General features: G+C 36.3%; 1 protein-coding gene across 1 annotated transcript in view; it reads right to left on the bottom strand.

Moving 5' to 3' along the window:
- ABCA12 (ATP binding cassette subfamily A member 12) overlaps window positions 1–17,781 on the bottom strand; it is a 171,552-nt gene that overhangs the window by 7,589 nt on the left and 146,182 nt on the right. Inside the window, exons 38-48 of the mRNA XM_006778960.2 lie at window positions 16,841–17,018; window positions 13,901–13,955; window positions 13,154–13,331; window positions 11,538–11,653; window positions 10,370–10,529; window positions 8,787–9,040; window positions 6,285–6,489; window positions 5,046–5,155; window positions 4,590–4,731; window positions 3,128–3,262; window positions 335–438 (exon numbers count right to left, since the gene is read on the bottom strand). Of these exons, the coding sequence (XP_006779023.1) occupies window positions 335–438; window positions 3,128–3,262; window positions 4,590–4,731; window positions 5,046–5,155; window positions 6,285–6,489; window positions 8,787–9,040; window positions 10,370–10,529; window positions 11,538–11,653; window positions 13,154–13,331; window positions 13,901–13,955; window positions 16,841–17,018 (1,637 nt within the window). The remainder of the gene's footprint in view (window positions 1–334; window positions 439–3,127; window positions 3,263–4,589; window positions 4,732–5,045; window positions 5,156–6,284; window positions 6,490–8,786; window positions 9,041–10,369; window positions 10,530–11,537; window positions 11,654–13,153; window positions 13,332–13,900; window positions 13,956–16,840; window positions 17,019–17,781) is intronic.

Here is a 17,781-nt window from a genome sequence, read left to right as displayed (position 1 = left end):
GAAAAGGGGGCTAGAAATTTACATAATAAAAGGCCTTGCATAGTAAGCCAAAAGATGCTGAACTTTATGCAATAGCAACAGGAAGTCATAGTTGAGTTGTGAGGGTCATAAATCATAAGAAATTTGTTTTTAAAAAGATTGTTTAGGCCCTATCCGAGCTGGATTCTCATTATGTAACCTGCCTGACTTGTTCCTAAGACTATAAACACAAAATACTTTCATCTAATTGTAAACACTCATTATCAATATATATTACATGGGGATTACGTTTTCCCACCCATCATCCTAGAACCGTGCCTACCTATTGACCTGAAAGTTCCTGCACTCAGTTTACCTGTGAGATGTGAGGATGACTGAACATTTATTCTGTACTTCCTCGGAAATGATCTTCCAGAGGTGCCGTTTTGACTTAGGATCCATCCCAGAGCTTGGCTCATCCTTAATAGAAAGTTACAAGAAAAAATTTATCAAATTAATTAATTTTTGATGAGGCTTCTCACATGAATCACTACATCTCACTTGCCTAGAACAAAAATCACTTTGCGAAGTCCTGCGACTAACTTGTTCATACTTAATAGACTTCTTTCTGCAGCTGTCTAAAAGCGCAGGATTAATCATTTAAAATTGACAATCTGCTTTAAAAAGTGTCTCGTTGAAGTTGACATCCTGTAACTTTACACTTGGCTCTTATATTTCTTTGGAAAACATTCTACTTCAATTACTGACAAAGCAGAGTTTTTACATTTAATAGTACATTGTCACATATATATTTGAAGCCAACAGCAACAAGATTGCTACCTTGCTCCTGATAGCAGACGCATGGCTGTGAGTGATAATATGCCATGTGAAGTGGAAAGAACACAATTTGAGTTTTCAGTTAATACATTTGAGGTATATATATTTATTTAAAAATATTTTATTAATTTTAGAGAGGAAAGGAGAGGGAGGGAGAGAGAGATAGAAACAACAATGATGAGAGAGAATCATTCATCAGCTGCCTCCTGCACACCCCCTACTGGGGATGGAGCCCACAATCTGAATATGTGTCCTGACCAGGGATCAAACCATGACCTCCTGGTTCATGGGTCCATGCTCAACCACTGAGCCACACCAGCTGGCTTGAGATGTAGTTTTAGTTTTATGTCATTAATTGAAATTTCATACTTTTTGGGGAAATAAGCATATGATTTTCAGAAACTTCCAAATGGAAAGATATAAATTATATTTGAAAAGTAAGTGCTGTTTCAAAAATTGTCTAGACATAAAATTAGAAATGTAGCAATGGATAAGCAAGCAATAGTAGGACAAACAGATGATTAAACAAACAAATTACAGGTTATGATTAGGTAAAAATTATATATATAATGGGAAGTATGCATATATGATCATCAGCGGCTGTTTTTATAGTAGGGGCTTAAATTTAAATTTAGAGAAAGAAATGAGTGATAATTTGGATAAACAGTAAAGGATATATTGTCACGGCTCCTATTTTTGAAGATGATGGCACATATAGTAAATGAGTATAAAAGAAAATATACTATCTTTCTCTCAAAGCCAATATTTCAGTGAAGCTCATTAATACCTAACATTTGCACAGCACTTTTAACTTTTGAAGTACTTTACATCTATTATCTCACAGGAATACCTAAGGATTGTTTTGTCCAATTTAAGGGACACTTACACAATAAAATTCCATTATAAGCCTCGATTGGCAGGGATATAACACATTGTAAGCTCTGGTATTACAGAGAGTTGGGCTGCGCATCACTCCATCTGGGCAGTTTACATGAACTGATCCTCTGCATGACTTAATCCCTGGAATAATGTGGTGGTTTATAAGTGGATTTTTATTGCATATACTTAAGGCTCTTTTGGAGTATGGATGTCCTTAAATGAAGGGGATTTTCCTAAATAAGGGCAAGCTTATTTCTCTGAAGTAAATACTGGGAAGCAGAATGCTATGTTACCCCTGTGTATAATTTACATTCCCAGGTGGTCAGTTTAATATTCTAGCTCTGAACGAAAATATTTATATTTCTTGCCTTTGAAAAATTCAGATAACATAATATAGCAGGTTATCAATCACATCCCAAGCTAGGTACCTCATGGTTTTCAATAACAAGGAAATAACATTTTAGCGCAATACACTGTCTTAAAATGTGTCTTTCCTCCTTTCTAGAAGTTTACAAATATGTTAGTTCACCTCATCCGTTACCAATACAACTGATTTCTCCAGTAACTGGGAATCACATTCTGTCATATTCCATTACTGACTCACTTGTATCCCCTGAATTTATTCCAGCTAATTCCCATTCCCATGCCAAGTGTTTCCTCTGAAACTGACTGTGGCACAGCTTCAGACAAAAACATATTTGAGGGCAACTGTCATGGCAACAAATTATTTGCTGATATACTATCAGCAATAAAGTGCTTTTGCAAAGCACTTTACCCAGCGGTCGGCAAACTGCGGCTCGCGAGCCACATGCGGCTCTTTGGACCCTTGAGTGTGGCTCTTCCTAAGCCTTAGGAGGACCCTAATTAAGTTAATAACAATGTACCTACCTATATAGTTTAAGTTTAAAAAAATTGGCTCTCAAAAGAAATTTCAATCGTTGTACTGTTGATATTTGGCTCTGTTGACTAATGAGTTTGCCGACCACTGACCTATACTATCCTTTCATGAGATAGTATAGGTAAAGTGCTTTGCAAAATAACCAGCACATAGTGTGCACTTCACAAATGTTAATTCCAATAATGAGAATGAAATGTGACACCCAATTGGAAATGTGGTTCTAATTGTTCAGTAGCCTTTTAAAAAATATTTGTTTTTATTGATTTCAGAGAGTGGGGGACGGAGAGAGAGAGAAACATCAATGATGAGAGAGAATCATCAACTGGCTGCCTCCTGCATATCCCCGCACTGGGGTTCCAGCCCACGACATGGTCATGAGAATCATCAACTGGCTGCCTCCTGCATATCCCCCCACTGGGGTTCCAGCCCACGACACGGTCATGTGGCATGTGCCCTAACTGGGAATCGAACTGTGACCTCCTGGTTCATGGGTGAAGCTCAACCACTGAGCCACACCAGCCAGGCTGCAATAGCCTTTTTCATGGCTTCTCTTACCAGCAGTAGGATGGAAGGCTTCCCGATCAAGGCCAGTGCGGTGGATAGTTTTCTTTTTGTGCCATAACTGCATAGAGACGTAGCCCTGTCCTTGTAAGGCATCAGGTGAAGTCTGCGCAGGAGTTTATGAACAGTCTACGGGTGGAAAGGAGAGTTAGGTTGAACTTCTACCAAAACCCTTAAAGCACTAAACAGAGAAACATAAAAGCTGTTTGTGAAAAGAGCATTTTTATAGTGAAGAAATATATACCTGAAAAATTCAAACATTTAAACTGAACATAGATTTTATTTTTATTTTCAAAGGTCCACTTGAAATTAATAATTATTTAAAAGATAAAAGTGATTCTGTGGAGGCTCATTTCCAAGTGGGATTTCCCCCCACCCAAAGGTGTGGCATGTATGTGTGTGTGTTTGCATTTGCAATTGCAGATCATTCTTTCTGCTACATTAACACAGGGTTTCCTTGTTAAGCTTAAAAGAACTAAAACAGAATTCAGCCTTTCTCATTGATGTCTTCATGGTTTTATCTTCCTTCTTACTGAGAGGTCAGTTGTCAGAAAGGCTTTAAGACTTTTTAAACTGACCTGGTCTCAAAATTTTATCACATTAACTGAGGAATCATGAGTGCTTGCGGCTATTTTTGCACTTAAATAGCCCTGGCAAATAGTAGATTTCTAGGAGGATTTCAACAGATCCCTGGGGTTGCAAAAATAGAGGGAACTGCCCTGAGGGTTAACCACTCCGTCACAAAGGCAAATAATTGTAGTGAAGTACAAAACCACATTTGAAAATTCAAATGGGAAACTATTCTATTTTACTTGGGCATTTTGTAGGTAATTCCATTTTGTATCTGGACATTAAAGGAGGTTCAGGCATCACCAATCAATGCTCCACCCACAGCCGAGGCCAGTGTGATCCTTTTTTTGGTAGCTCTTTATTTTTGTTTGTTTGGTTTTTTTTTTATTGCTTAAAGTATTACAAAGGGTATTGCATATGTCTCCTTTTTTCGATAGCTTTTAAGCAGTATCTGAAAGCTTGACCGGCATAACTCAGTAGTTGAGCATCCACCTATGAACCAGGAGGTCACAGTTCCATTTCCGGTCTGGGCACATGCCCAGGTTGTAGGGCCGATCTCCAGTAAGGGGCGTGCAGGAACCGGCCAATAAATGATTAGCTCTCACCATTGATGTTTCTATTTCTCTCTCTCCCTCTCCCTTCCTCTCTGAAATCAATAAAAATATATTTTAAAAAATAACTGAACAAAAACTAACCGAGGAGCTTCTAAAGCTGAGTTCACAGGTGTGTATATGATATATGCAATCAAGCTAATATGTATCCACTATCATTGTCAGGAGGAAATGTCTTCGTTTTGTAGATATCAACTTGGTCTTGAGGGGATGGGGGGTGGAAAACAGAAACAATATGGTTTTCAAATGATCTCGTTTGTCACACTTATACTCACTTCTTTAATATCCTTTTCTGGAATTCCATGTATCCTGGCATAGAAATACAAATGCTCTTCCACTGTTACCAGGTCATCTAAGGCATCTTCCTGAGGACAGTAGCCAACTAGTGAGCTGTGAGAGTCTACATGAGCCAGAGATCTGAATTGGGAGAATCAAAGACACAGATCAGTTTCAAAACTTAGTTCCCTCTCCATCCCCAAATGTTGGGAAGGCAGTTCTCTTTTAGTCATGGTGATAAGTAGTTCTGATAAAAAGAGGAAAAAGAATCCCACCATCAGTTACACTTAAAGTTTAAAACTTTCCATTTGCTTGAATAGCCATCCCCCCCGCCACACATACACACACCTGAGGATTTAATACCATAACCATAAAAGAACATAAAGAATCTGCTTTAATTCTTTTTTCATTCAATTACATAGTGCTTAGTATATTAAAGCACTTGTCTTTCATACCCAGTCTTATTTCTAATCAGAATGTGTCCACTTGAAGGAATTATGTCTCCAGTCAGCATTTTGAAGATAGTGGTCTTTCCTGCTCCATTCACCCCAAGAAGGCCAAAGCACTGGTTAGCGGGAGAAAAAAAAGAAAATATTTAAACCTTAATTAAAACCAAAGACATGTTACTATTGTATCTCTTTCCTCCTTTTCCTTGGGTAAAATAAATTACCAAGAAAAAATAAATCACTGGAATTATTCATGCATATTGTAGTGCTTTATTGGCATTTGATAAAACTTTCTATTTTAAAACAACTGGGTCATAAATTCGCAGTTACATAATAGTCACTGGATGTAAAGTACAGCATAGGGAGTACAGTTAATAACATTGCAATAACTATGTATGGTGCCAGATGGGGACTAGATTTATCGTGGTGCTCAGTTAGTTATATAAATGTCTAATCACTGAGTTGTACACTTGAAACTAATATAATATTGTATGTCCACTATAACTGAAAAATAAAAAATTTTTTAAAACAAATGGGTACTTATGTATCTTTTTCCTCTCTTCCCTTTAACTACATTTGAACATTTGTAAATATATATGACTTGTTCTATATATATCACAGCACACCTCTGTGTGACATGAAAAAATACCTGAGTAAGATATGCTAACCTGACAAACTGATTGTATTTATAGATTTCACATTTTTCACACAAACTGTAATCACAACTTTACTGAATAAGCTGCTGAAGCAGAAATTTCTCTACACTGTCGAAGATATTTGATACATTTACTTCGCAGCTCTGCTCAGAAACTAAGGGATATGCCCACCTTGTCTTTCTCCTTTCAAAGCTGCCTTAATATTGCTCTGTGAAACAGCAAGAATAAATATGGATGCAGTCCCAGGACCTCACTTCTGACGACTGATTCCTTTATGCTCTTTACTGAAGGGGCCTGGAAACTAAACATTGAGGAGAACACCCTACACAGGCTTCTTGACTGACAGCCCACCCCAGGGAGGAGAGCAGCTTGGGAAGGGGCTCAGGACTTGGCATGTGATGAATCCTCCCTATCAAGATGGAAGGTAACTCACACATGGGTCTATAAGTAAATTTTATATTTAGAATCCATCAAATGATTCAGAGGTTGACTTACATACTTTTAGAAAAAAAATTAAGGAAAGATAAAGATTTGAATTTGTCACTTATCATACCAACATTAAGGAGAGTTAGAAACAAAATATGTTCCTTACCTCCCCAGCAGGTATCCCAATGCTGATGTTGTTTACAGCTATAATCTTTTTGTGGATAAGTTGGTAGGACTTGGTGAGACGATGGAGTTGGACCAGGTCAAATTCGCCTGCACCATTCTCAACTCTTAATCTCTCAGTCCGCACATCTTCATCTTCATCTATTGTCTCAATTACAGGTGAAGAATTAAATTTTCTGAAGAAGAGTCTAAAAAATGAACCCAATAATTTGCATCAATGATTGTGAAATGGCACCATTCAATTTTGACATGTTTTAATGGGTTCTTGCGGCACTAAAAGTGTGCTATCATATACTAGGTTTGTTTTAAATTTGTTATGCAATTTGCTACTCAAATAACTTAAAAATTAGTATGACTGCTCTTCACCATATTTGCTATGATATTTGGAAAACAGGTTTTGCTTTCCATGACTTGAATGCCCACAGATTCACTGTTACAATCAGATTTCTAATTTTAGTAATAAGGAGGTCAGTTTGAGTTTGAAAGTTACTTCCTAACAGAGACCAGAATCATTAATGAGAATCAACACTTACAATTGCACAATCAGTGATCACCTTTTTATTTTTTTTTATTTTTAATTTTTTTTAATTTTAATTTTAATTTTTTTTTACATTCACCAAACATTGTTTATTTATTTTTTTTAATTTTATTTTTTATTACAAAGGGTATTACATATGTGTCCATTTTTCCCCCCGCCCTAGACAGTCCCCTAGCCTCCCCTATTCCCCAGTGTCTTATGTCCATTGGTTATGCTTATATGCATGCATACAAGTCCTTTGGTTGAGTGATCACCTTTTTAAAAAAAATCCTCTCTATTTCTTCTTTTATCATCAATAATATGAATGGTATTTCTATAGTCTTTTTACTGTGAATGTCTTACTTAGGATCTATCCAGTATGTTAAGGTCAACCATGAAAGCTCAGTAAGTCTCAAATCCCAAATCCACATCAGTATCTTGCTTAACAAACACCAAAGCAAATCAAACAAAACAAAGTTAAAAACCCAACAAATCAGTTTAGTTTTCCTCCTGATGTCTCTGTGTCTTTTAATGATATCCCCAGAGATCACAACTGTTTTCTTTGAATCTTCTCCATTCCAAAATCCACTCATGCAGTCAGTCTGCTAGCATTGGAAATGCTTTATAATATCCAGTCATTGTCATTGATCATTTTCTGTCTATTTCTATTACCATCACGGGCTTTCACCCTTTCTCACTTAGATTTTCCCAGGAAACTCAAATTACTCCAGTGTCTCTGACTCGTCCATTCCAATCAGCACTATCTCAACAAAATCACACCTCCTGAGACACTATTTGATCATGCTGCTCTCTGCTCAAAAGCCTTTAATGGACTACTGTTGGTTTGTTGAACAAAGTCCAAACCACATATCTCTAACCAAGCATTCAATAAACTCCATAATCTTCCAACCACATACTCTAACTCCTACTATTTCATTGCATTTATTCTGTTTTAAACAAATAGTTACTCATTTCTCAGATATGTCCCAAGATTTTTTCTCCATCTTTGCTCTTGTCATTTCTTTCATTATTATTAAGTTTTATTTTATGATAGGTGATATGTGCACATCAAGTATTCAAATGGTGTTGAGACTATATAGTGAGAAGTAAATGTTCTTCAACCATATACAGTTCATTTCAGCACAGGCACATATAATTATATAGTCTATGCATGTGTTTATATAAATTACATATTTCCTGTCTAACCCAAATGGTAATATACTTTACTTAGTGTTCTAAACCCTCAATTTTTCACTTAATAAATATTAGAAGTAATCCAAAATATTACACAGGTAACTGTGTCATTCTGTCTAATGGTTGCATGGTATTTAATTTATGAATACATGTATATAATTTATTTAACTAGTCCCTAAATAAAGTTAGGTTATTTCATTCTTTTGCTACTAGAAATAGGTTGCTATGCTGAATAATTTTATATATACATTAGTCAACATATTTGTGACCATATCTGTAGAAAAATTCCTAGAAATGGAATTGTTGGGTTAATGGTAGGTGCATTTATGAATCTGTCCTCAATTTTATTTTCCTAAATCTCTAGCTAATATGACACATATTCACCATTTTTCAAAAAGTTGCCTCAAATGCATTGTTAACATGCTACATAATCAATCTTCTTTCCCCACTTCTATTTTTCCTAACTCAGACAACATAAACAGACTACATCTTTTGTTTATGTACATATTTTCTCTCCATTGCTCAATCTTAATTTCTTTATAGCTCACAATTGTGCTTAATGTTACTCTCTAGTGTACAGCAATAATTGCATAGTAACATTCTATAACTATTTACTGAATGAAATGAATGGTGAATTATGCTACAATTTTTGAAAAGGTTTTTTGAGCAAAACATTTCCATACTAATGGAAAAGCTTAGACATATTGACCCATCCCTGAATATTTTGAATTGAGTCCCATCCTGGATGTCACACACTGTTTTCATTGTATTTACCTGAATTTTTTTATTAGCCATTCATTGATTAAGAGTCGCAAGAAAAAGAACATGGTGCCCTGAGCAACCAAAGCCACGAACATTGCACCTAGTTTATCCATCTCAAAGGTTTCACTTGGGTATTCCACACCGTATGCTTTTAAGAAGTCCAGGACCGACTGTTGCTGAGAAAGTTCAATCAATCCGTAGCCAAAACAGAATTGTGGGAATATCAGGAAAATGCGCTTGAGGGTTTCAGAAATAAGTTCTAAAGTCTGAAATAAGATAAATAAAAGTGAAGCTTAGTGTTAAACTTCCAACAAATTGACAAAAATTTAAAGTGAGATGTAGACAAATATTGGAACCCGAGAAGCTTATCTAGATTGGCAATTATTTCATATGTATGCTGAATTTGCATATAGGTATTTACTGTAACCAAATGGTAGAGATTCACACTAAAATTCAAGCAGAGCCAGTGTTGCTCAGTGGTTGAACACTGACCAATGAACCAGGAAGTCACAGTTCAATTCCTGTTGGGGCACATGCACAGGTTGCGGGTTCAATCCCTAGTATGGGGCATGTAAGAGGTGTCTATCAATGCTTCTTTCTCACCATTGATGTTTCTATCTCTCTCCCCCTCTCTGAAATCAATAAAAAGATATTTAAATATATGTATATTAAAATACAGGCAGAAAAGATTATATTTTTCTTGAGATGATCTAAGATGTTGGGCCAAACCCTGGAGACAGAATCACTTCTAGACCTGCCTTAGATTTTAGGAATGTAGGAATAGCCAAACTGTTGGGGTCTGACTCAGGGTATCAGCAGGTGCCTGAGTGAAAGTACACTACAGCTTCAGAACCTAAGGTAATTTCTATTTGAAGAGGGACTAAAATGGTGAAATAAGATGGAAGGAGATAGACGACCTATCTTAACGAGAAGCAAATGGCTCATTTTCACATTATTCACACTTGAGGCCAGCCATGCTCCTCATGAATTTTCTTCTTCCTCCTGGAGTGTGCTTGTTTTTTCCTCAGTTCACTTCATTTCCTCTCTATTCTTTCCCATTCAATTGCCTGGCACTGTTAGTGCTTCCCTTCTAACTAATCATAATTGTCGGCTCTAAATGCAAAGTGATGCTTACAGTGAAGTAGGCTCCAACCCATGATCAAAGGGGAATGAATTGGTATTTTTTCCATAAATGTTGAAATGAATCTTAACATAAAATCATATGACTAAGCCATTGTCCTCGTCACTACCATATCATAAAAATTTGTTAATAAGTGAAAAGTTTAACTGACCAATTGGTTGCATGATTCTTGTAGTGTGGTACCATAGACCTGATTTCACTCTATCACCCAACTCGAGCCCTATCATATGTCAATAGTGTTGTTGCTGGGTAAGTGCAATTATAGTTATTAACCTAGATGGGCCTAAAAAGAAATTTTAAAGGCTGTAGTTTCTCCTCTACTAAATGTAATAGAATCTAATGAAATGTCTCTTTTCTACTCAGGTAATGCAAATTACAAAAAATTTTTCCACCTTGGACTTGTTGAAGTATATGAGGTATCTATGAAGTTTAGCAGATTATTAAAAGACCTTACCGGATCGTTAAGCTTTTCCTTGGATAGAAAGTATACCACCGACAAGGAAACAATGGAATTGATGCCAAAGAAAAGGTTGATGCAGACATAAGTGATGAAAGCCATTCCTGTTTCATGGAAGATGCCAGCCAGCAAATACATCCAAGAAAATGTGGCATACCTATATGTTAATAATTAAGAATTAAAATTATGCCTTCATTATTCTCCCTATTAAACACATACATGTATACATACATAGATGGAGTTCCAAAGTGAAAATAAACATTAGGAATGAATTTCCAAGCCACATAGCTAGATCTCTTCTTTTTACAATTCTTCTCTTTAGCAACAACAACAGAAATCCAATGGAAGTTTTTAAAATGACAGTAAGAATCCTCTCTTTTAAGGAATCTTGAGCAGTCCTACATTATTACAATTTTAAATTAATTCCTCCTAGAAATTGTATTATGCTACCTAAGCAAGATCTTTTTCTTCTTCTTGAAAATATGGATTTAATCAATATAAATCTTACAATTTAAAGTTGAGGAAAAATAATGGTATCATTATAAGCAAGCTAATCAGACCAGGGTATGCTTAGAGCTGGCTGTCTTATTTTGAGCAAATACTTGAACAACCTTTGGGGTAATGAAGTAGAACTAGAGACAAAGAGATCCTTCACCAGCTGCAATTGCTAACTGAATGGATAGTATTCATGCATTCAGGGAAGAAAGAATTGCTACTCTAAGTATTGATTGTATCAATCTGTATTACCCTAATATAGAAACAATATTATATGTGTGGTTTAGACATCTATAAAAATATAAATAAAATAAATATACCTTAATGCTATATATATTCAACATTTGTTAATACATAAATCCATACATGCATATACATTTTTCTGGTCACTCTAAAGCCTCCCCTTTTATGTAAATTAAATTACATATGTAAATTGCTAAGCATGGCACTTGGTACCTAGTAAATGCTCATTAATGGCAGGTAATTCTATTAATAGCAACAACATTCACATTCAGATGTATTGTACTTTACAAACTACAAGCATAATGTGTTGTTAGTCATCACTCATGGCTAATGAAACCCCAAGGCAATTGTAAATTAACTAATGAGATTTAGGCTTTGTTTGTGCATAGGAGATTTTTATTCTGTTAATTCTTTCACTGCAGCTTACCCAAATAGCAGGAGTAGGAGAGATACAGCACCTAGGTTGTTCCCATTGTAGAAAGCAGGTAACTTGAAAATTGCAATGACACCAATTGAAAATGCTACAGGCACCAAGTAGAAGACCTATGGGAATAGGTAAAATAATGTTTAACATGTGACAAGTGTTTTTAAAGAAAAATTAATAGCCCATATAGTTTAAAACTATAACAAGTCGACCTAGAAATGTTTAAAGAAACAAATTTTTATTGATGTTCCTGCTGCTGGTACAATAAAGTCAGCTTATTTTACATTGATTTCACTCTAAAAATTGTCTCCTGAAACATGAGGTCAAGCCAGCCTTCATCTATATAAATACACATGGAACCCCTAGTGTTTCTGCCTCCAGGCCTTGAGACTGGATGATTCGGTGCCAGAAGCTCAGTGAGAAAGATAAGACAGCCAGGCATCCGATCCTGGCATTAGATTCAGTCCTCTAAGTATTGATTTCATTTTGAAGACTAGAACTCTCTCAGATGGTTGATTTCTAAGGCTTGGTTATCAGTGTGAGCCAGTCTGTGCCAAACAGCAGAGCAGCGGGGCCTACACATTCTTGGAATCACAGGTATATGAACAAAGAACACAAGGTTTTACTGGCAAGTACAAATATGAAATGTTGAGAGTATACAGCAAGATGCACACAATAAAAGAGATGGCATTTTAATTTGGGGGGGAGGGGAGAATCCCCTAAATTGAAGTGAACACCAGATTTAGAACAACAGAATCTGAATAGTTAGCAGCCCTTCACAGAAGTGTATACTTTTCAGCTTTCTTAACATTAAAGCTCCTATTAAGTCCAGAGGAGTCATTACTGTTCTTTTAGATTTGACTTCTACAACAAAAGCATTTCAGACCTCACTAAATACATTCACAAAATGGATATGCAGTTAATTACTCTCCAATCCTTTAAACCAATGATCTCTACAGCAACCCAGACAATTTCACCATAATCACCAGGCAAAGCAAGCCCATCCTGGGCTTTTGGCCAATCCAGGCACATTTGGAGTCAAGAAAAACCATCCGAACTTTGAGATCACTTTATGCAAATGAGAGGGCTAGCAATAAAATGCATCCTTTATTGTTCCTGCTAATCTTCTCCAATGTGTCATTCTGCCTGGGCTGCTACGTTGAAATGTCCAGTATTTGTTGATTAAATTGTATAAGCTTGATTATTTGGTACCATTGGGCAAGGTTGTTCTGCGAAGCTTCTGTTTCTTCGCAGTCATGGCCCTCGAACTTCAGTGTGCATAAATTAACTTGAAGGATTTTTGTTAACAGTGGATATTTCCCAGGCTCCATTTCCAAGATAGGGATCGAATGGGTCTGGAGTGGGGCCCTGGAATGGGTGGTCCTCAGACCACCGAGATGAGGGCAGGTGGATTTCTCTGGGACCATGGAATAAATGTAGCTCTAGCGCATCACCCAACCACTGGATGACTTGCAAACCGAATGCAAAGCATTTTTTTCTTAATTTGCTTATTTTAGGGTAATAATATGAACAAACTAGCATCAGTAAATTTCAAATTTAAAACTGATGTCTTCTACTAAAATCAACCCTGTCTTCCCGAGAATACACAAGTTACTCACCATGTCATATATGAAGTTTGTTACCCAGTAGCATGTCACACCGATGCCTGAAATGTGCTGCAACTGCTTGGCTTTGGTCTGATGCTCCCTTACAACATAGGTGACAAAGCTGGCGGTCGTGACAGAGTAGCCCATCAGGATGGAGAGGGCCACTAAGACATCGATGAGGCTGCTCATTCTGCAGTGAGCAATAGGCAGAAGAAAGCACATGTACATTTTTGAACCTCTTTTCCTTTCAGAAAGATTCATGACTAAAATCATCAACAAAACAGTATAGGAGTTGGCTGTGACACAAATAAGTCTTCCTGCAAGGCATCCAGATAATACGTTCTACGTGATTCGGCTGTGACCCTGGAATAAATGTAGCACTAGTGCACCTGAATTGACTGGGGATATTTGATAGAAAACCTCAGTCTCCAAGGGTTACGGGGTGTATCAAGAGATATATAGTTCTTGGGCATAGAATTAGGGCTTAAATGCTATGCAGGGAAATTGAAATGATGAAGCCCTTATACACCCGACTTACAAAAGCAACAGATTCTATAAATCTACAGTCAACATGCGCTACATGGCAACCCCACTGTCCACTCTTTCAGAAACTTCCTTTGTCCCAGGCAGTGACTTATAGTACCAGCTTTTCTAGATTGACATTCATGCAGACACAACTGTGATTTCCAATTATAGTACTTAGTGCAAAGACTTGTTTAGGCCAAGGAGGAAGTAGTCATGCCATATATATGCACTTACGTGGCTTGTTCTTGGTCTTGCACGCCTGGATAAGGGTGACTATACATGATGATGGCTTAAAAAAAGAGACAGTTCTTTTAGTAGGTATTCAGTTCATCAGAAATATCAATTTTTAGAGAATACGGCACAATACTTTTCTCCTTAGGCTATGATCTAAAGAATTTTACTTTAGGAATACTCTTTTAGAGGAAAATTATTTTCTTACAATCTCATCAATGACATACAAGTGGACATAAAAAGAAAAAAAGTTTTTAGATCCTGTATGGAATTTTGAGAGAAGGGGCTTACATTTCTTATATAGCATTTTCCTCCCTATTATATTTAATTAAGGGTTTTCTATTTTCTCCTCTTTGTTGTACTTCAGAAATTATTGGCATATAAAGAAGCAACTCAAAAGGAGACGAATCATATGAGGATCTCCTGAAGAACAGACACTTACCACCCCCTTTCTTCTTCATTGTGCTATTGGCTGTGGTGTGGAAATATTGTACTTGAGAGGATAGATCCCTCCTTCTCTTTATTTCTAAGATGCCTGTTGTTCTGGAATTCTACCACAGTAGGGCTTGGAGCCTCAGCCATCCCTTCAGGGATTTTCATGGGGACATAAAAATCAAGGAAGACTCAGGGAAACTAGCTGGCTTCAGAAAAGTAGTCACTTAATTCCAATATGATCCTACATTATTGGGTTCTCCCACAGTTGGTTTCACTTTTGGAGCTAGAAGCAAATTTTTTTACCCTCTTCCTTAGAAGATGTTGGCTAGCCAGAGTCAAAATGGGCGGCCAACAGATTCCTAAAGGACCACATTGTGAAGGTAAGGTCTATACTGCCTGAGTAACTTTGGAACAGAATGGTAGAAACTAGAAGGAAGATATCCCCTAAACCCATGTTCCTAGAGTCTTTAGCTGAGGTAGGACTTTCTCACTTACTTCTCATATAGCATGTGCTCATTATATTAGTATATTAAGGTCCCATTCACAGCACCCAAATATTATAGAATTATTCTAAAGTTATAGTCTCTTAATTAGCTTAAATTCATCATTGTTATTAAGTAGAATGCGACATGCTTTGAAATTAAATTCTGAAATTGTTATATAGTAAAGAAAAAAGTAGGTAGTTGAAGTAAAAAAGAGATACTAACAACAATAACCAGTTTTGCCTAGAACTTTAATCACATCATTGAGGGAATAAAATTTTCTTATTTATTGTGTGTGTGTGTGTGTGTGTGTGTGTGTGTGTGTATGTGTGTGTGTAAATTAATGGGCTTTCTTTTTACTGAGATTCAATTTTCCTTGGGAACCTACATAAACCTAATTGTTAAATTATCATATAGGCAGGGAAAAACCTTTTTTTAAAAAATTTCTGCTTTGTGCTTCAGAATCAAAAAGTACTCTAGAGGAATCTTTGCAAATACATTTAGCCCACTATAAAAAATGGCGCTGAACCAACTGTTTTCATACATATCCTTAGCTGAAAAGTCATGTAAATGTGTCAGGGTTAGGGGTCTATACCAAAATCTTCTTTGGGGTTCTATAGCATCCAGCACAATGTTTTGAGTACAGCAATTAGTCAATAAATGCTTATTAAATCTAGTCAATCTCAAAATTTCAATTTTTTCTCCCACATCCAATACACATTAAAAATAACACATTTTAACTCTGGCTGGTGTGGTTAACTTGATTGGATGCTGTTCTGTGTACCGAAAGGTTATCGGTTTGATTCCTGGTCAGGTCATGCAGGAGGCAGCCGAGATGTTTCGCTCTCACATAGATGTTTCTCTCTCTCTCATTGCCTCTCCATTCCTCTCTCTAAAAATCTATGAAAAATATTTTTCATAGTAACATATTTTATGTTGTTTCTAGAGTTGTCAACCTAAAATGAGATATTTCCTTTTGACCATTGTTACTAACGCAATAAAAGGTAAGAATAAATACCAGGGGGTTGGGGACAACGTGTCAGTTATTTTGAAAAAAAGCCTCGTTGTATAATATTTGTTAGTAAAAACAATATTCCTTGGGAAGCAAGAACAGAATTTTCATGTGTAATTAACCATGAGAGGATACCATATGAATATAATAGATATTGACATTATAAAGGAAAGTTAATTAAAAGATTTTAAATAGAATGTGAGAATTCAAAGAAAATCAATTTTACAGCTAAAGCAAAATCCCAGTTCATGTAGACTCCAACAAAAATGCTTTAAAACAACTAGGGTATTGGGGTGGGGGTGGCAGGAGAATAGTTGAGTTGATTTTTACAGACAGTATTGCCATGCCAGATCCTACACATGCATTATAAAATAACAAAGGTATTTTGGGGTTACATGGATTTTTTTCTTTAAAAAAAATCAAACTTTTTCCAGAGAGGGTGGGAGGCTACCCTCCCCCTTACATAAGTCTATGTAAGAAAAGTTAATTACAAAATGTAATTCAAGCTAAGCCTCATTTTAAAATTAAAAATAAATTTACTTTTAGAGTCAATGTATGTTCCAGACTTCTTAATTCTTTATATTCTGTAACTGAAAAATACAGTGGTAGCTGGGGAGGGTAGAGGGAGTTAATGGGGGGAAATAGGGGGATATCTGTAATACTTTCAACAACAAAGATTTTAAAAAATACAGTGGCAAGAGTCAGAACTAGCCTGCTGGATTCCAGGATGACTCAGATTGCTTTGTTCGTGGTAAAGAACACTAGTAATAAATGAAAACTGAATACGGATTTCAATAGCTGACCCTTCAAAAGTGCACTGGTCTCTTGTTCGCACCTATACTCCTTTGTTACATTTCCCTTAGTCATTTCTATAGTTTTTATACTTTCATTACCTGTCACAGCAACAACCGTCTTTTGCTCTGAATAATACATCCGACTGAAAGTCAAGTGTTCAATAGTATTTCAAAACAGGTTATACTCGGCTAGCTTTAGTCACCATCTCACTTAATTTACCACTTTGACTCTGCCCTTTTCTGATGCTCCACATCTCAGGACTATCTATCTCTTGCTGTTTCATTATGGTTCCTCCTGCTAAGAAAATGCCAAAGCAGTTGGAGGAAAATGGTGTTTTCTCTGAAGTGAAGATTGCAAAAGATTCTGTTTCTAGAATGAGTATTTGATCCACAGTTGACTGGTACAATCACAGAACATACACATACACAATTATGCCCAACAGCAGGGAGATGAAGGAAAAGTAGGCCTCAGCATTTCTCAAAGACATGTTGTATCTTTTCTCCCTACTTAATCGGTTATTTGTTAGCTCATTTATTGGGCTAGCCCTCAGGCTTAGCCAACAAATATGAGACTTATTTTTTTTTTTACCTTTATCCTTATTATTTTCTAGGATCAATATGGCAAAAACAATTTGAGCAATGCTTAAGACAATAAAAGAGCCTGATGGACAGTAATTGACTTAGAAAAAAATAAATCACTCTTTCAAATTATAGACTCTATTTTTAAAACTATGTGGAAGCCTCTTGGGAAATCCAAATAAAGTAAAGCTGGCTGAGAATAGAGAAGTATTTAAAAAATAAAGAGGCAAGAGTCAGACAGACATGAGTTCAAATCCCACTGTGAGCCCCAGATAAATAGTAGGGAACAAGGATACTCAGCCTGAAAGGGTGCTTGAAAGATTAGCAACAGTCCCTAGAGAGCATGTGTCATGTGGTAAGTGCTCAATTAATGGCAACACTTTTGGTCAAGCAAAGAACCTTTAGTTTAAATGTGTTGTCCTCATGTTTAGCTTTGTGCTCAGTATTTATTGACATTATTATTTGATTTTTTAGCCTATATACAAGCAACTAGTTATAAAATATTTTCCTCTGAGATATAACTAGTAGGTATGAAAGCAGAAATAAGGGCAAAATCAGCATTACTATTCTGAATTGATAAAT

This window comes from Myotis davidii, unplaced genomic scaffold (genome assembly GCF_000327345.1).
Source record: "Myotis davidii unplaced genomic scaffold, ASM32734v1 scaffold268, whole genome shotgun sequence".
NCBI classification, from domain to species: Eukaryota; Metazoa; Chordata; class Mammalia; order Chiroptera; family Vespertilionidae; genus Myotis; species Myotis davidii.
The sequence above is the reverse complement of the archived record's forward strand: the minus strand, read 5'-3'. Positions and strand labels throughout refer to the sequence as shown.